Raw genomic sequence first — 23587 nt, forward strand, 5'->3', positions numbered from 1 at the left:
TTTAAAAAAATACTCTTTGGCTGCATTCTGTTTTGAGGGAGGCAGTTTTTTTTGTGGTTTTATATGCTTTTTGTTCTCTCTTGGCAAGGCTTGATACATGGAAAAACAAATTTTCCAGGCTCTTAGTCTTTTATGTCCACTATTTCCTTTTTGATACTTAAAACATGATACTTTGGTAGTCATTACTTTTTAACAGAGATACTGTATTATTCAATAAGCAGTAACCCCTAAGTATTTGCTATAACTACTTTTTATATTTTATTACATAAAAATACTTCATATAGTTCAATTTAGTAAGTATTTTTCCTGAAACAAAATTATATACCTGACCTGGTTAGTGTTTAATATAAGTACATGTGCATTTCTGCAAAGTTCACCTTTTTTTGATTCTCTTAAAATATAAAAACTGTTTTTCATTTTTCTGCTTATTTCTATTTATATTTTCTATTTATTATCTGTAGGCCATTTAATGCCATGCTTGAAGGTATTGAAATTCTCTAAATTTGTCTTATTGTTGTTTCTGAAAATCCGTCCTCTTACCCGAGGGCATGTTGCACATTTGAAATGCCCCAGTTAGAGTCTGGGGAACTCAGTTCTTCAATTCACGAAACCCAAGTGCTGGTTAAGGTCTAATACCATCTGGATAGTAAAGAGAGAAGGGTGTAAACTCTGCCCAAGTTCTTAAAGACTTCAGTGTGTTCTGTGCATTTGAAGCTTGGCTCGCGAATGCAGATGGCATTGAGCCTGGCACAGCAAGTGCCTTGTGGCTCAGGTGATTGCTTCAGATGTGATTTAAGTGATGTGCAAATATTCTGCAAGTGTGACACCGTGATCAGAATACTTCCCAGAAAGTACCTTCCTTTTTCTTGCCAACGGCATTACCAAGTACATATTTCTGTTTTGAAGAATGTCCCAACATCTAGTTACCAAGTGCTCATTCATAGGACAGGTGAGATTCAGGTGAAGAGGTACTCCTTTACTCATCTGATTCAACTCTGTGACAGAGAATAGAAAAATGTTAGAGTAATTTTAGCAGAAGATGGTACATGTACTCTTATAGTCTCCAATTTGTTTCTGAGTTTTACTCTAAGCTGTCAGTTCATTAGTTTGAAGAATGTATGGATATGTCTATAGTACTGCCTTGAGTTTCCATTGTGTGGCCCTTGTGGGAGTCATCCCATATGTGGTTCTCAGTGTTGTGTTCAAGAACAGTGAATTCAAGTTGGGACTGACTAGTGGACAGGATGGCTATGGAGAAAATCGGGGGCTGAGAGGCCTGGACTATGGCTCAAAGAAATTGTATGTCTGTAATATCACAGATGGAAAATAAAACCCAATACTTGAATGCAATGTCCCTTCCAAACTTCTGTCCCATTCAAAATCCACGGGCTGCCCGTATCACTTGAACGGCTGTGTGAATGGCTACTGCATGTGCTGTAGCTGTGTGAACTGTTCTGTAAAGACAGGTACAGCTCTTTGATCTCAACAAAAGTGTTGCCACAGTAGGAACAGAGTCAGATTTACAAGATTTGGCCTAGAAATTGAACATTTTTGCCATCGAAGTTTTATGGACATTTTTCATGCCCTAAATTAAGCTTTGGTTTGCATAATCTGCTTTAGCTTCTTCTTCATTTTCCAGTCACAGGTTTACTCATAGCACACTTGTGGCATTTGTCTTGCAACAAGAAGGATCTGATAATCATGACATATCCCAGATTTATGCCCACAGTGCTGAGGCAGTGCCATATTTGTGAAAATAACTTAAGAGAAACAATATACAGCAGATGTGAAGGTTTTACCTTCACATTTAAGTAGGTTTATACTGTCAGCGGGTGTGGGCTTAGCACGGCCTGACAGAGTTTCAACTTACCAGATGTTCCATGTGATCAAATAGATACTATACAGCTGTTTCCCATTCTTTTACTGGGCTCAGATAAATACACAGTAAATGCTCTGAAATATGTTTATAGTATTTTGGCGAGTCCTGCAGAAAACTACCCACAGGCACCAAGAACGTGGGGAGAAACCAAAGGTGCTCATAGGAATGCTCATTTTTCATTACTGTGAGGAGAAATTCGCAGCCGTTTTGTTGAAACAACCCTGATAATGCTAGCCAGGGAGGGATGAAATACAGCTTTTTCTGTTGTTTGTGGATGGTGTGAGATTAGTGGCTGTATTTATGGAGTGACTTTGGTTTGGGGGAGCTGCGACTCCCACGGGTATGAGCTGTCCCTGTGTGCTGACAGTGTCATCCTTCCAGTGGTGTTAAACTCCTGGGAGAGGTGGTGGGTGCAGTGGAGCAGCTGCCCACAGGTAGCTCATGTTAATCCCAGCTCATGCTTTCAGAAACACTGGAATGGAGAACTGGTCTGGCTTCTGTATTCAGTACAATATAGAAAACAGGGCATCTCCAGAGCTCCTGGCAAGGCTGCCTGTGTCCCTCCTGTCCACTCCTCTGAGCACAGAAAGAGTGCCACAAGTTGACCATGGGATGTATTTTTAAAGACACACAGCTTTTGGGGGTCAATCCAATCAACTGTTCTGAACTGTTTCAGGATTTAAAGACCCAGTTTACATTAACTGCCACACCTGTCAACTTGATTCAATAACAGAGCAGCTAAATATTAAAAAAAGAAGTTTCATTTCCCTTCATCTGCTTTTCTACTCTCATTTCTTCTTCCTCCCCCTCCAGTTCCCCATGCTCTCCTTAGCCCTTTGACCTTACTGCTGCCTTCCTTCCCTCCTGTCCCCATCAGCTTCCTGCCTTTCCAGAGCTGCCCTTACACCTGGAAGATTCTTCTTATCTACCGGAGGCCTTCCTTGCTCTCCTTTAAATCCTTTTTTAAAAACTTCATCCTCAGAGGAGTAACTTTCATCTTTCATTAATAATCTCTTCAACATTTCTTGACTGCTATGTTCTTTTCAGATTTATAGCCTAGTCTTGCAAATATTTACAGAGCTATTCAGTTAAACTGAGAACATTCAGTTAGAAGTTTGGAGGACTGGATTGTTCATTGTGAAGATTTTTGAAATGGGAATATTTTTCACTGTAAAACATAATTTTCATTTATGGTTCTATATACCTTTTTATAGTAAACATTTGTGGCCTCAAAGGAGCAGGGGAGCATTCACACAGCTAACTTCTACTTTTGACTTTTATTCCCTAAATCAAGGTGTGGAAGATGTTCTCACAGATTTTTAAATGCCCTGAGCTAACTTCCTGTTGACAATATGACATTATACCCAGAATCATATGAGAGGACAAGTACAAGCTGTACGTTTGATCTTGGTGACCTCCATTGTTTTGTGTTTCAGTATTGATTTTTATTTCAGGAACCTCAAGCATCTGGACTGCCTGAGTACATAAAGATTGTAGAAGTTGGGCCAAGGGATGGATTACAAAATGAAAAGGTAACTTTTCTCCTTTTTTTTTTTTTTTGAGTACTTTGACATAGACATTAGTGTTATTTTCATTGTGTAGACCATGTACATCCTGCTAATTAAGTTCCTTTCCTTTTGCACTATTAAATATATCTATTTCTTTATATATTGATAACTGTTTTCCGTATTAGAATAAAAGTGTATTCCTATTTACCCAGCTTTTAAATCATACAGTTTCTTTCTATACTTGGCTAACTAGCCTTTCTCTTACTTAACTGCCATTTCTTTTTCTGGAATTTGTCTTGTCAGTGAATAGCATTCTGTCATGATGTACTTGGTAAATACCATGAAACACTGACTATCTTTGTAACGTGGGTTTGTGCTCCAAGTGCTAATATAGAAGACTAAAAAGGGTTTAATCATGCTTCCTGCTAAACAGACATGGGGGAAAAGTATTACTCTTCTGATAATATTATTTGCCTGAAGGGTGGTAGGGAAGCAAGGAAGAAGATTGAAACAGAGACTGTAGGGTACATGTATCAAAACAGTCATCTGTTTCCACAAACAGGAGGATAAGCTCACATATATGATTGTTACTGATATCAAACACGTTAGTAGTACTACATTAGTAATATTAAATATAAATATTATTTATTCATAATATTATTAATATAAACATTTAATAGTATTAACAGAATAGAATTACTCTGCCTCAGCTGTGGAGCTTTTTCCTCACATTTTTCTCTGGTTGAATTGTTACTATTTCCTTTGCTACTTCTTTGCTAGATTAGTATTTGGTTAGTAACAAATAACTTTTTTAAAGGCCAGATCTATAACCAGTGACACAGAAGTGTCTCTTTTGTGATGGACAGAAAATGGAGTAGGATTGTGTATACTGCCTAGTGCCTTCCTTATGGAGAAGTTTCCTACTGTCAGGAAACAGTAGAGTTATGATAAAATGTGTGAGTGGAGTTCGTTTAAAAAAAAAAAAGTATTGATTATGTACTGAGAACTTACAAAAGTTTCTTATCATATGAAATATTTTACTAAAGTATTTCTCCATGTCTGTAGGTGATAGTCCCAACTGATATAAAAATTGAGTTAATCAACCGGCTTTCCAAAACGGGCCTGCCTGTAGTAGAAGTGACCAGTTTTGTTTCATCCAAATGGGTGCCTCAGGTATGTAAAATCATCTCCATTCAGAACTATTTCGATTTAAATGCCATTCCATTTATGTGACATCCAGTTGTAACTAGATATTTAGGATATAAATGACAAATCACTAATATAATTTAATGTTACTACTTCTTTTCTATTCGTCTAAAACTAATAATCACTGATGTAAAAAAGGAAAGTAGCATACCTTATTTTCTTTTTCCCTAAATGAAATGTAATTTTCCACATTTGGAAATGTGTTTGGATGATCTAAATTTGGGACTTTTTATATGGAGTAGTAGTTAAGCATACTACTTATTTTGCAGTTCTAGCACTCTATCAGCAGCCACACTGAGTTTTGATGAATCATAATAATTTGCTCATTATTTGTCCAAAATTTTTATGTTTGGTACAACTTAGCAGAAACACTAGCCTTTCTGAAATCAGCAGCAAAACTGAACTGGCATTAGAAGTGCCAGTTTTTCATGTAAGATTTAACATTGCAAATTTGGGTTTAGTCCTGAAGTATACTGTATAGGTCCTGTTTGTGCAAATTAATTATTCCCTGCAAGGAAGGAAGTAAGTCTATATAAGTAAGGAAATACTTGTCTATATAATTTAAACTATTTTTCATGAAATTACACACTTGTTTGCACAGAAGCATTTGAATGCTTTATATTTAGTGAGGATCCCAAGTTATTTACAAATTAAAACATGAAACTAATTAATTTGAGAAAATACTTCAGTTTTTAACAATGTTGGTTGTACATCTGTCAAAATACATATAAAGTTTTATATTTTAAACTGAGAGTACATTCAGGGCCTGGACTTTATTTTACAGCTTTTATCTGAGAAAAACATAGTATGGTCATGCTTATTCATGAGTTAGCAAAGCAAACTGTACAGCACTCTGAGAGACGCCTTTGATTTATTTCAATGTTCCTGGGATCACGAGGGAATAGTCTAGAGGAAGGATAATAGGAAAGGGGAAGAGTGACAATGCAGAATTTCTTTGGCATCAATGCAGGGGCAAGGATATTGTATCTGTTAAAAGTGACCAAGTTAAGATTTTCCAAATGTCATCAAAATTTGGCAGTAACTGCAACAAAGACTTATGTAGGTTTTTAAACATTAGAAGAGAAAGTCTAAAGCAAAGAAAGGTGTATTTCTTCCTTTCTTGTTTAATTATTTCCTTTTCCTGTGAGTCATTAGAAGTACCAAATTTAACATGAGTTTGTCATGTCTAAACACTTTGTTTTAATGGCTTAATTTGTGCTTAAAATGTTTTTTTATTTAAAAAATAAGATTATATTGCATTGATAGAGAGTGCAGTCTTGACTTTGTCTTTTCTTTGCTCCTTTTTTTTTTCATGGGTCATGGGAATAGAATTCACGGTTATGTTTAGATCACTCATTCACTTCTTTTTTTAGTATTTTAAAGTTTTTTTATGGTTTCCAATCCGCTGTTGTTCTTGGCAGAGATTTTTTTACTGAAAAAAGCTACAAGAAAAAGTTCCACAGTAGCAAGGTGCCATGTAAAACAGGATCCCACACCTATAACCTAAACGGCCAAAAATTATAAATACCTACCTTTAGGAAGCTTATTTTAAAAGAAAATTGGAAAAGAAATATTTTATTACAATTTAAAATCTTGTAACGTGAAATATGTGTAAAGATGGGATTTTACTTACAGGAAAAATAGTAATGGGACAGATTTAATACATATAATATTTTTTTGGATCTGGCAGGTTTATACTGGTTGAAAAAGTGTCATTTTGGTTTTCTAGTGTATTTTAAGTCAGGCTATAATTGTGAAGTGTGGATTTAGTTCCAGTGTTTGCCATTTAATGAATCATTTGGTTTCAAACATTCTTCCTTGTCCTGAGATATGTAGATACTATTTATATTAAATTAAGGAAAAATTGTTCTTAAAAAATTAATGTGTCAACAAAGGTTTCTTTGTGAGGTTATCAGACTGATTTAGTTTAAGTAGAACCAGATAGAAAAAGTTTCCTTGTGCTATCACTTGTTTCCTGATGAGAAATTAGTTGTATCTGGCTATTAGACACCTCTCCTATCCACTTCCTTATAGATACGTTGGGCTTACATTTGAGGAGGCATACGTGAATTTTTCTGATATTTTTAATCCATTAATTTTCAGAGTAGGAAGCCAGTGACAGGAAGATTCCAGGTTGCCAGTAGTATTCTCAGTTAATAATGTGGTGTAATTTAATATCATGTATTTAGAATTGTGGTACTGCATAGCTATCAATAAGGTATCTGCTGAAAGTAAGATGTAATGAAAGCTTTGTAGTTCATATATCTTTTCATATGGTACTTCTCAAATGACTTTTCACCAGTGCAGAAAGAATCAGAAATCCATTTTAATATTGTTTTCTCGAGAGATTTACTTTTATGAGAGCTAATTTAAAAACTAAACACTATTCATTTTTTAAAACTCAAAATCTTTAAGACATGAAATAAGAGGGATATGTTTTATTAACTGTGTTGTTTTCAGGAATGCACACCATTGAAAAATATTCATTTTCCATCCACTTCTTTCAGGAAAATGTGCTTACCTAAATAATCTGTTTTGTATTACATCAATAAGTCTTTCATTCATCTTGATTAGTACATGTAGTATGTTTAATCTTGAGTGTGAATGAGAAAAATGTAAAAGTGTCTTAAAAAGGCAGAGTTTCTTTTGTGAGGGGAGACTAAGGAAAATAAATCCTTGAATAAAGTAATGCTCTGATCTTTGCTATAGTAAAGAAGTATTTTCTTCTTTAGAAAGAAACTTCTAAATATATTAAAATTCTACACTATGCAGACAGTTGGATTTTGCTATATTTTTTTAGGGATAGACTTGTGTTTAGTCTTTTCAAATACGCTGATTACAATTTGAGTATTTGAAGTTCATTGTGAAGTTGCATTTATCAGAGTGCTGAAGTTTTCAAGGTCTGGATGTTGTTTAAATGTCAGTTATTCTGTTAATTCCATCTGTTGAGTCCAGTGAGGTAAGATTAAAGTTGCTATAACAGTTGATGAACAGCATGATCACAAGCCTGTCAATTTATGATGCAAATTATATTTTTATAGATACACACAAAAAGAAATTGTAGCTCCAATTCTATAATCATAGAGATCTGAAAAGATTGCAAATGCTTAAAAGTTAAGAAATTAAAAAAGGAGTACTTGTGCAACATCAATTTAACCCCTTTGTTGTTAGACTTTTTGTATGCACTGTAAAAGTAATGAAGGCAAACCCACAGTCTAGGCCACTTTCTGTTTAGCTGTATAAAATCAGAAAATGACTGCTGATCAATACAAATTATTTATGTATTTTAGATGGCAGATCACAAAGAAGTAATGAGGGGCATTGAGCGGCATCCTGGAGTCCAGTATCCGGTCCTCACGCCTAATCTTCAAGGTTTTCATTCTGCTGTAAGTGCCTTCATAGATATTCAGTTCAGTACCATAAACTAGCTATTTAATCTTAGAAATAAGCTAATTGAAAAGTCTCAGTTTTCATTATGAAAAATGAGCAAATATTCAGAGTGATATTACGCTCTATGTATGTATATTTTGATGGAAGTGATGATCAGTCTTTTTAAGTTCCTTTAAATTATGCTTGTATATAAAAAGTGCTTGTGTATGAAAAGTTTGCCCTAGAAAAGTTTCTGAAGAGTATCTGCTTATTAGAAAGTACTGAAGAAGAATGAGGATGTGAAAATGCTTTATAGCAATTCTGCATTTCATTTTGGTAGGGTTTGAAAGTTTAAATTATTTCAGTTCATACAAAATAAGTACTCAAAATTATAGACTCGAAGTGTTTGGAAGTGTGAAAATAGAGCAGTTCAGTCTTAAAACATATACATTGATAGTCAAATCTTTGCATTTTTTTGTTTTCTGAAAATTCTTAATACTTCTGTGCTTCTGTCCTGATATAGGACAAACTGTATTTGGAAAGTGTACTTCTTGGTGGATATTTGTGGTGTAGTCTATCATTCAGTTCCTATACTGCATATGAATGAAACAGGATCCTGTGCATAGTCAACTTAGCTATCAATAGTCAGCTTATAGTGCCATGACTTTGTCTCAATGGTAGCTTGTATGAGTAGAATTAATTGTGCTATATATGTATACAGTATATCTCAATACTGTATTTGGTGATATAATGAAAGGAAAACAATTAAAAAATAGTTGTAGGTGATTCCTGCATTCTTTCTTGATGATATTTTTTCCCCCTCTGTTTGAAAGAATATTTGTCCCTGTAAGAGTTGCTGAAGCTTAGACCTTATCCTGCAGAAGCAAAGACTAAAGGGAAAATCTTCATCCCTTTTCATAAAACAAGAGTATTATTCTCACTGGAGAATGAGAATTAATTAATTAACTCTTCTCCTAAGCTTAAATATTTTATTCTCCTATCATTTGTCTTTCAGCCTTCTAGTTTGCCTCATGTTAGTTGATTTACTCAGTACAAGCTCAGGCTTATTGCCCCTTGAGTTAAGTCACCACATTTACACATTTTCTAGGCTGGTGTTTGCTCTGAGACTTTCTCAGCAGGCTCTCACATACACATTTTCCATATTATCCATAGCAACTATGACACCAAGACCAGTGGAGCCCTTGATCCTAGAGCTGCTCTAACAAAGAAATCACTATTAGTTATTGTTGTTGCTTCTAGACACATGCCCACAGAGAGCTTTCCCAAGCATGGGAATGACTTCCTGGCATTTGGGAGGAACAGACTGTGCAGGGGATGGATATTTCGGAGTTGATATATGATCTTTCCCTTTTCTGAAAAATAAATATAAGTATCAATAATTGTTATTTTTATAGTTGGTTCATGTGATTTCCTACATCTTATTACCTTTATCATTTATCAGTTTAAAAACATGTTTACCTAATTGGTTAGAAGAGGAAGGAAATAACCATAGTGAATGAACTCAAAATTTGATTCAATCTGTCTGTATGTGATAGCTTAAAAAAATTTGAATTAAACTTATATTTTAGATATGGATAATATACTTAATGTACTTTAAAATTCTAGAGTGTTGTACAGAATTAAGTGCTTGATCTAATATTTTAATATAGTGTTATGATGCTGTTTTATTGAAATGTATTTTTTAGATTGCAGCAGGAGCTACAGAAGTCTCAGTATTTGGCGCAGCATCTGAATCTTTTAGCAAAATGAATATTAATTGTTCAATTGAAGAAAGCATAGAAAAGTTTGAAGAAGTTGCTAAATCTGCAAGGAATATGAATATTCCAGTGCGTGGGTAAATATGAAGATTCTAAAGTAATACAGAATTATTGGAGTTACTGTTACAGGGGGTTTGGTATCAGTAGAAAAGTATACTACCAAATTTTTACATTTTAGATGACTTGTAATAATAGTCTTTACTGTGATTTTTTTTCAAGATTGAATATATTTAGTAATTTATGCATTTTTAACTAGTAATGGTGACTACTTTTCTCTGGAAATTGAAAAAAAATTGTGTTTATAAGATACCTATTTTATTATACAAATTTATTTTTATCATCACAGATGACATAATAAAATTTATTTTATGTTGTTGAGAATTCATAACACTTGCCTGCACCTTGAAAAAATACCCTACATACATTTTTTTTCTGTAGCATTCAGAATATATCACTTTATACGCTGTGGCATCAAGGTGTAAAAGTGAGAAAACAAATTTACTCCTAAGAAAAAAATTATTCTGTATATAAGTTATTCTGAAAACCCTGGTATTGAAGTTTTTGGAGTTTCCAGCACATAAAAGTCTAGAATTATCCAGTATTTATTTTTTTCTCTGAAGTACTTTCTTTTAAACTTAAAATAATCCTGAATGGTACTTACTCTTGAACAGTATTTGTTTTTCACTTCCATTTTCTTTTGCATCACACAGAACTACTTACTTAAGATTATTTACAAAGGTCCTTCTCAATGTGGAAGGGCGTACAAAGGTTCAAGGAGAAACTCAACAGTGAGATTCCTTGAGGATTACTGGTAATGCAAACTACTCAAAAAATACCTGGATGTGAAAATAGATAGAGGTAGATATCTTAGAGACTAAGTGCTTGAAAACCTGTCTGGGAATAAATACTGGGATCTCTCTTTGCTCCAGAAATGGTGATGGGGTAATGCTACTGCACGCTTTTTTTCACAGCAGCATGGTTGTTTGGGCATTTGTCTTGAGAAAGGGAGATCTGACTTCTAGTTATACCTCACCCACAGAGAATCACAGAGTAACAGTATGGTTTAGGTTGAGAGAGGGACCTTTGGAGATCATCTTGTCCAACCCAAGAATTTGGGGGTTGACAAAAAGCTCTATGTGAGCCAGTAGTGTGCACTCACAGTCCTATCTGTACCCTGGTCTGCATTAAAAGAAGAGTGGCCAGAAGGTTGAGGGAGATGATTCTGCCTCTTTATTCCACTCTGGTGAGACCCAGCCTGAAATATTGTGTACAGTTCTGGTGCCCTCAACATAAGAAGGACATGGAACTGTTGGAACAGTCCAGAGAGTGGCCACGGAGTTGATAAGGGGACTGGAGCAGCTCTCCTATGAAGACAGGCTAAGAAACTTGGGGCTGCTCAGCCTGGAGAAGAGAAGGTTGCATGAAGACCTCATAGCAGCCTTCCAGTTTTGGAAGGGGGCCTGTGTGGAAGCCAGAGGTGGACTCTTTGTCAGGAACTGTAGTGGCAGGACAAGGGGGAAAGGTTTCAAACTGAAAGAGAGTAGGTTTATATTCGATATTAGGATTAAATTCTTTATTGTGAGGGTGGTGAGGCACTGGAACAGTTGCCCAGTGAAGTTGTGGATGTCCCATCCTTGGCAGTGTTAAAGGCCAGGTTGGATGGGGCTTTGAGCAACCTGGTGTAGTGGAAGGTGTCCCTGTCCATGACAGTGGGGTTGGAACTAGATGATCTTTAAGGTCCTTTCCAAGCCAAACCATTCTATGATTCTATGATTTTCACACACGCAGAGCCAACCAAGGATAGCTCATAAACGCGTGGGTTCTTTTCCTTAGCCTGGTTGTGTTTCAGATGGAAAATCACTGAATAAAGAAGCAAGGACATTCACTGTATTAAGAAACAATAACTTGTACTAGAGTTTAAATACTCTTCCTAGCTGCTAATCTGCCAGGTAGTAAGTTTGCCTGCCTGAGTAACTTCTTTTACAAGAGGTCTGTTGTTTAAAAGCTCTCTGCCACTACTGTTTGTCACATTTTTCCAAAACTAAACTCTGAGCTGAGAACATAACTAGCAATTTGAGTTCTCCAGGAGGATTAAACCCAGGAATGTGTGGCTTTATTAATATAATAAATAAATAAACCCACACGACCCAGTTGGTTGGAGTCCCAACAACCAAATCCGTTTATTGGAAGCAAACAGCATCTTTTATATGCACTTTAAAACAACATATGATTCTCTTAACCAACCACCATGGGATTTGCTACTGCCCGTGTGTATTTGAGTACATTTGGGACTACATCTCCCAGGGTGCCTCATCCAGCATCCCTAAAATACGTTCCCTACATCTACCTCAGTTTTATTATTAAGACGAGTCATAGAATACTGCAAGTAATAGAACACTACATTTTTAAACCTTGTGAAACCTTTAACAATTACCACTGTATCACAGTGACCCAGCTCGCTGCCTCACCCTGGTTCTTCAACAAACCTACTTATTAGAATTTCTCTCTTTAACATTTTGAACCTGCTTGATATAAACTTGAACCTTTATTTTCCTAAGGGGTGTAACGTAACTGGGATAAACAACAACTTTATTGATCTGAGGGTTTTTTATAAAACTGAGTGGTACTTATGTAACTGGGAGAAACAAGAAACATTAACCTTTATTTGTCTGAGGGTTTGTGTAGAACAGGGAAAATTCCACTTTATTTCGACAACAGGTTTTATTGGGGGGTAAACATTATGAATTGAATTCTTCTAATGTGACCATGTGGCTGAGGTAGTGTTACCTTTTTAAGGCTTAGTGTTTAAAGTGCTTGTACTCTCACACAGTTCTCTTTCATTCACTCGTAACACACTCACACCAGCAGCCACCTCATTCTTTCTTCACATGCACACTTATGGCTTTTAATAAGATTCTGTATTTTTGCCACACTGGTCATTTTCAGTAGTAAACATCAGTTATGTGTCTTTGTCTGCAGTCTCTTCCACTATCAGTCTGGTTCTTGCTGCTGCTGTGAGGGTGTACCGTAGGATTTGACACACCTGGAAGGAATCCGACAAGGCAGAAGGTTGGGGTGCAATGGCCCTTTATTAAGGTAGAGCAGGGACTTATATAGGGTTTGGGTCAGGAAGGCTCGGTAACGGGGAGGAGTATGAGATTGGCATCTCTGGGTACAGCAGGATAGGTGAACACAGGAAAGGAGGGGGAACTTGGGAGGAGCTGAGTGTCAGGAGCCAATGGGTACCCACCCCGTACTGCGGCACTCTTTGGCTAATCAGTGCAGGATGAGCGGGAAAGTGAGGGGATAAACAACCTTTGGCAGGAAAACAACCTTGGGCAAGCCCGGGCAAGTCCGGGACCATAGAAACTAATGGGATTAGTACAGCCAAGTGGGGAAAATACATCAAACAGTGCTCAAAGCTAGGTATAGACAAGCAAGTCCATGAAATGGAGTTTCTTCAGGTGCTGTAAATGTCTCTCCATGCCTTGAAGCGCTCCCACTGAGATTCAGGCTCCTCAGCACAAATGTAAGGCAAATTTCATACAGTACATGCAGAACAATTTTATTGAGTCTGTCACTCAAGGTGCAGTGTGTTACTGAACACTTCAACTGTGAACTGCGTAGTATCACATAGACTGCAAAGTGATCAAAGTTATGAATGAATGTTATGTAAAGTGCACTCCAGCTGTAACTTTCTTCCTTAGGCTTACATGTCTAAGAAAAGTGAATCATACAGAAGTAAGAAGCCATTGACAGAATCATTAAATTTATGGGATTATACCCAAGTAAAGAACCTAAATAGAGAGGATAAGTATATTGAAGAGAAGCTACATTTATGTGAATGTTACATGTATCTTCATCACATGATATTAGCTTCAGAATTACTTTATCCAGTGAAAATTAGAGATTTAGGCATTAGGAGATAAGATGATGGACTAATGCTACACTTCAACAAAACAAAAAGTTTAGGAGAGAACTGCTGGTATTTTTCCAGGGGGATCTATTATAACTGAATAATAAAGTAGCCAATCTGCTAAAAACCTGCTGAGAATCTAAATTGCAGAACATGGAGCCTTATTTCATAACAACAAACTCTAACTGAGATAATTCTGAGTATACATTGAACATGAATTTCAGTATATGAAAATATTGAAAAGAATGTTTTGAACATGCTAATAAGTTAGAAGATAAAAGAGAACTGGTTAACACCATACATTTGGACTTTGAGTACTCTATTAAAAAATTCCTCCCAGGTAGATTTTGAGGAGGCAAAATAATAATTAATGAGGAATAAAATATTGCTATGGATTAGAGTCTAGACTGATATGTTTTCAAGAGAATAATTGCCAAGTATTGATTCTTGTTCCTGCCTGTTCTTACTCATTCAGATGCACTCCTCATGGGTTGCAGAGTTACAGGAATCCCCGGGACACATTGAGACAGAATGATTGCTCAGGAATAATAATAAAAAGGGATTGGTTAGTGTCCATCTACTTCACTACTTTCTTTTAAGCTCCACTGTACTGTCTTTTGTTGAGTAGAATTCTGATAAAAAAATAGCAGAACATTGAATATAGAAATACAGAATTCAGAAGAACTTTTTTTTTTTTTAATAGTAGATCTCTCAGCAGTTGAACAGAGCTCTAGAAGGTGGACTTAAAACTTTTAATTAGTTAAAAAATGAAAAAATACACATAAAGAGGAAGCATCAATTTTGAATGGCAAATCCAGGAAGTGAGTAAAGCTGTTTACAACATTGCAGCTGCTTTTGAGGAGAGAGATTATTGAGCAAACTGTCATTTCCAGCTTAATTCTAGAAAACTAAACCATGATCTTCTCTGGTAGTTACAACCAACAAAAGCTTGCACTACTATAGGGATTTCATTAGTACTTGAGAGAAAGTAGTTCATTACCTCCCAAAAATTGCAGTACATGTAGAAGACTTCTGAAGTTTTACATTGTATTTAATGAGATAAAACACTGGGCTTCTTTTCCTCAATGAAAAAAGGTGTGAAAAGATAATCAGAAAGTAAAAACTTAAAATGAGATTTCACAGAAACCAAGATGACTTTTTCCTGGAAATAAACAATCAAAACCAAATTAACTAATAAGGCCTGTGATCTATAATCCCATATTTAGCTGCTGCTAAATGTCGCCGGAACAGAGAGATTTCTCTGAACAATTTTTCCTGCACTCTGTAGGCCTTGCTTGCCATGGAAGTGACAAGCTGTATTGTTTATACTTGTAGACTGTGTGAAAATATGTGATGTTTATACTTGTTAGCTGTGTGTCTAACTATAAGGTTTGAGAACATAATATGTTTAGAGTAAGAAAACCTTGAGAACCTAGAGATAAAAGTACACCTGCAGATCTAGGAAAAACCCCCAAAAGCAGATTAATTAGAAAGAGGTTTCTATGCCAAGAATGATTTCAGGTCTCATGGACAGAGCCTCAGATCCAGTAAACTGAGAGCATGAGACGCGTGCACAGACTGAGCTATCCAGTCATCTTGTTGTGAGCATGTACCCTGAGCAAACTAAACTGTATAAAAGTTAACTGATTTAAATAATAAATTGGACATTGCTTTGATCACATTGGTCGTGTTGCTATGTCTCTAAACCTCCTCATCAATAGCTAAAGAAGTTGCTTTTAGTGACAGATAAAATAAATGGGATTTTGGTATCCCATTCCATGCAAAATTCTCTAAATGCTGAGACAGTCAAGGCTTTGTGGCAAGTTGTTCTTGACATTCAGTATTTTGAATAGGTGCTCATGGTTTGACTGGTTGTTATTTAATTGCAAGAAGGTTAGTTTCAGGTTTTATTTTGTTGTGTGGCTTCTATTTACTGTAAGTAGTTATATATTGTTTACAACTATTGATGTAACATGAGGCAGATCTGAGCATGACCACACAAGCCTGAGCTTGTCATCCTAAATCTTCCTGTAGTACCTATAGGGAATTAGGCAGCCTTCAGGCTGTGGTTCACTGTATGTGCTTTTTAAAGTACTTGCCTTAGGATAAGATGAAACACTCTCTGGATGATCCATCCTCTTGACTAAAGGAGCTTAGGTCCTATCCAATGCTGGTCATTCTATAGATGACATAGGCTGTAGGTAATTATCTTTGATATCAGAAGTAAGAACAGATGAATCCCAGCCTGTGCATAGGCTGAGGATTAGGACCTTTTAATTTGTGTAAATTACAATAGATAGAAGAAATAGGCTTTGTGCTGCAAGGTAACAGAAAATGAAAATGTGGACTTTAAGGACAAAGATTTGTACTCTGTGGACTTTGGTTTTAATCACCCTTTTAGAGACTGGCTAATTTAAAGAACCATGGCCAAAACCTGCAGCCTTTCCTTAAGCAAGCTCCCAGGACTACACGTTTTGGCTTCTAATATAAATTTTGTAGGCTAAATATTTTTATATAATTACTTAAGTAATAAAAATATTAATATGCATAAATTGTATTTGTATTCATTTCAATACAGAGATTGTTTCCTTTCTAAAACACTATTATTGTTTAAAGCATTATTTATTTGCAGGAAATGGATAATTTAGTGCCTTGCCCTAACCCCTTATTTGTGCAGTTGAAAAATACTTCCAAAAATAATTTTAAGAGGTTCAAATTTTATTTCCTATTTTTACTGGCAATTTAAAATTTATGCAGTGAGCATAAATCATTGGCAATCCTTGAATCTTATGAAAAATGCACTGAGGCAGTTGAAACTAAACTTTAGGCTTTTGCATGTCTTACTGTTACTACAGCTGCACTAACATTGACTCGATCATCATCCAGAAAATTTATGCTGTCAGGTGTCACATTTAAAAACTGTAGCACAGTCCACAGTTTTCGAAATGTTTACTAAATTAGTTCAAATGTTTATGAAGAGTTGAAATGTTGCGTATGGTCTTAGAAGTTAGACTATTTATTAGCATCATAAGGGGGTTTTATTTTTATTTTTTTGTACATGCATAAAAACTTTACATTAACATCTTAGACACATTCTGTGAAGACACTGAGACAAATCAGTTGTGAACTGTGTGGTCACCAAATTACTACTATGCATGTCTTGCATGTGAAGTAACACAAAATAGTGCTGGTTTTAAATTTGCATCTTTTAATGCATAATTCAGATACTATTAAAAATATCACAAGTTACTGTGGTTAAAAATTAAGTCAAATAGCCAGGATTGATAAACATTGGTGGCAAATGGTAATTGCAAGTAGTCGCTTGGTTTGTCTTTTAAGTTAAATATTGTACATATGAAGAAAATGTCAAGTAAATTCTGATTATACAAGATTCTTCCAAGTTAATTTATTCCAAAATTTAAAAAGACACAGGAATTAATTGAAATTGGTACAATAGAACAGTAAGGAAGTAAGGACTTGCATTTTCTCCTTTTCAGCGAATGGTACCTCACAACCTACTTTGTGTCCTGTGACAATGGAATAAAATCAAACTATCTCCCTCTGAAACATTCAGTTCTGTATAGAACTGTCTTAGTCCTAATAAAAATGAACAGGGGATATAAGCCTTAAAGGTTGTAATTTTTTTTCCTTTACTAAAAGAACACTTCTCCGTGATTAGCAACTAAAAGCTGTATTTATGTCCCAGACCTGAAAATTTTTCATGTGAATAGCTCTTCTAAGGCCATTTGTGCAAATGTTTAGAGACTCAGTGTGAAAACAGATGCAAATGATTGCTGTAAAATAACTCTAGAAGCATTTCCTTACAAAGCTGCTGCTTCGTGAAAGCCTATGTAATCACACATTAATTCTGAACTGGTGTATGTAATTCCTTTGTTTATGCCCTATGTCTTTAGGAATGGTGAAGTTCACAGTACATAAAAACATTTTGAAATTTATCAATATTTGACTTACACCTGTGTTTGTATAGAATTCAAATCCTGGTTGATATACTTGAAATATAGCAATATGTTTTTCTGTGACAAATAGATGCCAAACAAACTATTGTGTGCAATATTACTATTATTACCTTTTATATTATGCTGTAATAAAGCTTACAGGTTACAATATATGTAATTCCTTGGTGATTTATTTGCAAAAAAAATGTGAAAGAACACATTATTTCTATTTTAATATACTTTATAACAAGCGATTTCAGAAACTAATAATGATGTCTGTTTTGTTTATAAAGAAACATGTTAAAACATGTTTATAAAGAAACTTGTCTAAAACTTCTGATTATCAAGACCATCTGATCTTTATAATTCAGTTCAACAATGTTATGTTTTCTTTTGTTACAGTTCATCCTAAATAACTTAAGATATTTATATGGCCTTACAATACTGTATTTTTTTATATGTAATTAGAAGTACCATAACATAAACTCCAACAATTCAGTTTTGCAAAAATCAATACAATTCAAAGCAGTGTGTGTTTTATGAATACAGACACTTGAACTTGTGTTTGCTGGTATTCTGGAATACTTACGGCTAGAATACATGTGTTTTTTCACATTGCTTTAAAATGCCCATTTTTAAGACTACACTGTGTAGTTTAGCACAGTCACAGTTATATTGATAATAGGATGATTTATGCCCATTATCCTTTTTGTAGATAGTAAAACCAATTAAACACCTTCATGTCACTATAAGTGAGCCTATGTTTGAGGTTATGAGAACAACAAAATGTAGATGAACATTTAATAGACTTGGAAGCAACACATTTTAGTATGTGAATGGTAAACAAACCTACAGGGTTACACAGTATTAAGCCAGCTGGTCACAGTCCCTTGGAGAAGTTTATGAAGGCAGAGATTGCTGGGATGTGGGGAGTTGGTACGTTTCTCTGTACTGGGAACAGGTTAAGAAAAGGTTGGTGGAGCCATTGTAGTAACTCTATCATACTGGATGATTGCTCTATGTAAGAGGGGAGGTTTAGGAGTAACGCTATATCAACTTTTACCTGTTGTTTTTGTACCTGCAGAGAGAAAATATTATTACTGGGCCAGAAAAGCTGTTTAAAAAAAAGAAAAAAGGAGGGATAAATTTCTTGCCCGTTTCTTCTTAAAGGGAATAAGTCAGACTTGAAATGTTAGTATGAAATTATGAGGTTACAATACAATATCTTTGCCAGTATGTTATGTATTACTCCATAGATAACTTGAGGTAGTTATTAAAAAATCAAATGGTAAAGTGGCCCTTCATTATTGTAGCTGTTTGGTTATGTTTTTAGAGAAGTAGTTATTTTCTAGAACATAGTTCCCAATTTAACAGTGTTTTCTAGGCATTCTGAAAATAGTAACAAATATTTTTCACTCTAGTATTCACTGTGAATAGCATATATATTACTTGTAACTGGGTACTAAATACATGGAGAGGTTCTTTCTTTTTTTTTTCTTTTTAAACTCAAATGTGGGAAAAAAATCCTGGTCTTATTTACACATTTTGGGTTTGGCTTGGAGATTCTGTTTCTAGTTGCTCTCTTCTCTTCCTTGTAAGGATTGCCTGTTTTCAACTGATGGCTTGCTTTGCACAGAGACAGAATATATCAACCGCGATACTATGAAATCACCAAATGAGATGCATATACATTTTAGCACAAACATCCAATAAAAATAAATACATCTGCAGTGAACATGGTAAATTATATGCAAACTTACACTATAATAATAAACAGGAAACAGCAGCATCTGAGTCTGCAACTGGCTTCTCAGGAGGCTCCATGCCTCCAGCTGTGGTAGCAGCTGTGGATCTGGCTCTGGAACTCTTGCTGAAACAAGCTGACAAAGGGCTGATTACAACATGGAGTTCAGTTTCTGCTTGGATTCGTTTTCCTTTTAACACCCTTTAGTTAAGAAAAGTTTGCTCATTTACCCTGTTTGAGGTTTTATATTCTTCTCTTCATAGGCATTGGGCTGGTGTGGTGATTATCACCATTCCCAGTGACCTTGATTGTGGGGACCTTATACTGTCTATACCATTTCTGGAACATTGCAATTTGGTTTCGGCTTACTGGAAGAAATTGAAAACTCTCTTCCTCTTCCTTCTCTCTCTTCATCCCCAGAGGCTGTTCAGCATTTTTGTGCAAAATATTATGCAGTAAAGTTGTCTATTTTTTTATTTTTATATGCACAGAAAACAATTCAGTAGAAGACCAAATGATCCTCACCTGCAGTGAAATCTGTAGAACAGGCAAGAGACTGGGTAAACTCTGCCAGGTGAAACAGTAGAAAACTTCTTTTTATCACTTTTTATTAAAGGGAGAAATTCTGATTTCACAAAACATCATATACCCATGTGTTTCTAAAGCAGCTGTATAGATATATTCGCTTGCAGGTCCTTCTTTCCACCACTGGTTTAATGGGCTCTTTTCTTGATGGCATGCTGAAGATGTAGTTAAGCTACATCTGGCCTTGATTCAACAGAGATTTAAGCACATACTTAGAATTAAACACTTCCATTGCAGAATCTGCTTTGTGAACTCCCAGTTTGCTTCTGCTCTCATACTGTGGAGTGTCTCTGGTGAATATCCTGAGATTAGGATAGTCTTTTTCATTACACTGTATTTTTTTCTTTCAGTCCTGCTATCTTTTTAGAAAACAGCTGTATTTTCCAACTTAATTGAATTCCCAAATTAAATCCCAGTTGCTTCTGCAACTTATTGCTCAAACTCTTCTTTTTTCCTCTGCTGCTTTTCTTCATGTAGGATCTTGCTTTTTCCACTAAGAAAAATAGATACAGTATCCTTTTCCTTCTGTCACTCTCTCTCCCCTCCCCTGATCCTTTCTCCTCTACTGTCAGAGCAGAAGTTTCTTGTCTACTTTCCGTGTACCCCTTCCACTTGCCCCAGTGACCCCATGTTCTGTTCTTCCTCCTATTTCTTCCCTCCCTTATTCTCTTTCTTAACTTCTCACTGTCCTCTGGCTCTTTTCCACTTGCAATATAAGCAAGCATTTGCCTCTTAAAACTTGCACCTTTGACCCTACTTGGTTCTTCATATCGTATCTCATCGCCTATCTCTTCTTTATTCCTGAACTCATTGAAGGCGCTGTTTATAATTACTGTCTGGGGACCCTCTTCTGTGATTCCCTCCTATAACTCCTACACTTTGGCTTCTGTTCCTTGCTTGCAACTGCAACAGCTCTCACCAAACTCCCTGATGACAAGATCTCAGAAACAGTAGTCTTTCCTCATTCTTCTTGACTTGTCAGTAGTGTTTGCTGCAGTTGACCAGACTATTCTTTAAATTTTTATTGTCTGTTTCTCTCCATGGCTCTGTTTTGGTAATTTTCTTCTTTCTAAGCAGTTCTTCATCATGTTCTTCAAAGTTGTCTCCCATTTTGGAAGCGTGTGGGTGGAGGTCCTGGGGCTCTGCTTTGGTTGTATTCTCTTGTGGTTTTGATGCCTTATGGGTTATTTCATACTGAAAAAAAAAAATGTCGCAGCCAAACATATCTGTAGATAACAGATCTACCTCCCTTGTGAAACTTATTTCCTCACACTCTTGCTTATTAATTTGGAAGCACACAAATGCAATTACAAAGCATCCCACTCAGCACTGCCTTCACTGTAGATGTCTTGGCAAATACTCAGACCAGACATATGATTATCTTCCCTCTTTCACACAGACGTGTATTTTCTCTTTTGGTATGCTAGGCTCTCTGTATCCCTAGTTTTACTCAGCCCTTGCTTGCATATGCTCCAGCTTGTATGAACTTTTCTACAAATGGCTCAAATTTTATCTCTTATTTCCAATAACAATATGGTAAGATCTTGTCAAAAGGAATTTATATTTTATAATGTCCTCTATTAAAAATGTTTATCCTGATATATGTCTGGAGCGCATTCCTCATTTTGAGCATTTCATTTTCTTTGTCATTGCCATCAACTGAGTCCCTTTTCTATTGCTTCTCTCCGTTCTCAGTGGAATCTCAGTGCTTTTTTTTGTTTGTTTTTTATTGACAGTGCCAAAAAATTTAATGTTATCACCACGTTTCTACTTTTTATTCCAATTCTTTAAATGAAAATGTTAGATAAAATTCTGCCAAGATCATTCTTGATGAACTCTACTGAAGAATTGTTCTTTCACTGTCCACAGGACTTTGTTGTCTCTCTGATAGGAAGTTCTTTTCCTGTCAAATTCTTTCAGTGATCCTTATTTTCTCCAGTTTAATATTGAATATTAGATGCCCAAATATATCTGTCATATTTTCCTTGTTTAAAATGTAAGTCTAGTCACAATGGTGTAAGTATGCAGAGAGTTCATAATCTCAAACAGATTTGTGTATTGTAGTAGGCAGATTTCTCAGGTCACCACATACTTTCATACCCCAGCAGGCCCAGCTGAATTATGTGAGCTCAGGCAATCTGCTCGCTGGCGTGAACCACAGGGAGTATTCCCTTGTTCTCTAGATACCTTTTGGTCTGCTTTTGCTTTTGTTTGCCCTACTCCATTCCAGATGTCATTCATGCCACATTATCACTACCAAATGCATGTCTTCTTGACCTGTAAAGATATATGTAAATAAAGGGAACATGTGCACATATGTACTGTATGTTTTGCATTTACTTAGTATTTAGGACTGTTCTTGATCACTTCATAAAAAAGTGGTGTGGCTAATTTTGAAAATAATTTCAGTAAGTGTATGTATTCGCTAGCTCTAGGCAGTGTAGTATTATGTAAAAAGCAATCCTTTGGGACTGAAATTTTTCATGCTTAGTTTAATTTGAAAAACTTTGTATGCATAAAAAAATAATAAGGAAATTATCCTGAATTGCTTTTGAGTTATGTGTCACTGAAAATTGGGGCAGTGTTTAACCGTTTACAGTAGCTACTTTTTTGACTTTAATGTAGATAAGAAAATTCATAATTTTGAAATTTAAACAGTGGCATCTATAATTGGGGCTGATATCTAATGAATTCTGTGGCCAAGTTTCAAAAAAGCTGTTTTTCATAATGACATACTGATAATTGAAATCATGCCTAGTAGGCATCTGGACTAAAATTATGAGCAAGATGTAATGGACCCAACCACTTTCATGGAAACAAAATTAATTTCCATTTCTTTGTCAGGGCTAATCAAGTTCTGTTTAGATTCAAGGTTTGTTTCACTCTTGCTGCTATTTCTAGTGTGCCAAGATCATACTTTCATATAAGGGACATAATATGTTCTATGCATTAAAATATGGACTTTTTTTCACAATTTGTTTTTGCCTAATTTCACATTATATCAACCACTTCCTCCTTCAACTGCAAAGAAACAATACATCCTTCATCCTGCAAACCTTGACTACATACAAACTGGCATCTGTTCAATCCCTTTTGCATTATACAGTGTATAATTTTACATTGTATCCTTCAGTGTTGAGCAAAAGGGAATGACAGGAGATCGATGAAGGCTCTTGTTCTTCTATAAAGCAATTAAGCAACCTCCCACTGGGACTCTGCCTGCCTCTGAATCTGTTGTAAATCTTTTTAGAGTCACACTTTTGATTTTGACTGGCTGTTTCTGGTTAGTTTAATTGTATTCCTAATAAATTTAAGATAAATAATTAGAAGTTTAATTAGAATTTCATGGCTCTTAATTGTCATTAAAAAGGGGAAATTTCAACCAAATCCTATGCTAAAAGAGCATTAGGGCTGAACAATGGAAGTTTGGTTGTGGCTTTCAATTTCTGTGCTTTATGGAGCCAGTAGCTGCTGAGGGACATGGTTTGGCTTCTCAGTTTCTTCTTATCCCAAGGCCTACCCAAATTGCAGTTTGCAATGGAGCTATAATTCTTCTGGGGCAATGGGACAGAGATGCCAATACAGAGATAGAGGGTGGAAACTACCTCATTCACCACAGTTCTGATGACTTATGAGATGGTGGGGT

General features: G+C 35.6%; 1 protein-coding gene across 2 annotated transcripts in view; it reads left to right on the top strand.

Moving 5' to 3' along the window:
- The window catches only part of HMGCLL1 (3-hydroxy-3-methylglutaryl-CoA lyase like 1), a 75429-nt gene that overhangs the window by 16314 nt on the left and 35528 nt on the right, over positions 1-23587 (top strand). For both annotated transcript variants that reach the window (XM_064650320.1, XM_064650319.1), the window contains exons 2-5: positions 3334-3411; positions 4453-4560; positions 7884-7979; positions 9669-9817. In XM_064650320.1, the coding sequence (XP_064506390.1) occupies positions 3334-3411; positions 4453-4560; positions 7884-7979; positions 9669-9817 (431 nt within the window). The remainder of the gene's footprint in view (positions 1-3333; positions 3412-4452; positions 4561-7883; positions 7980-9668; positions 9818-23587) is intronic.

The sequence above is a fragment of the Pseudopipra pipra genome, chromosome 3 (assembly GCF_036250125.1).
Source record: "Pseudopipra pipra isolate bDixPip1 chromosome 3, bDixPip1.hap1, whole genome shotgun sequence".
NCBI classification, from domain to species: Eukaryota; Metazoa; Chordata; class Aves; order Passeriformes; family Pipridae; genus Pseudopipra; species Pseudopipra pipra.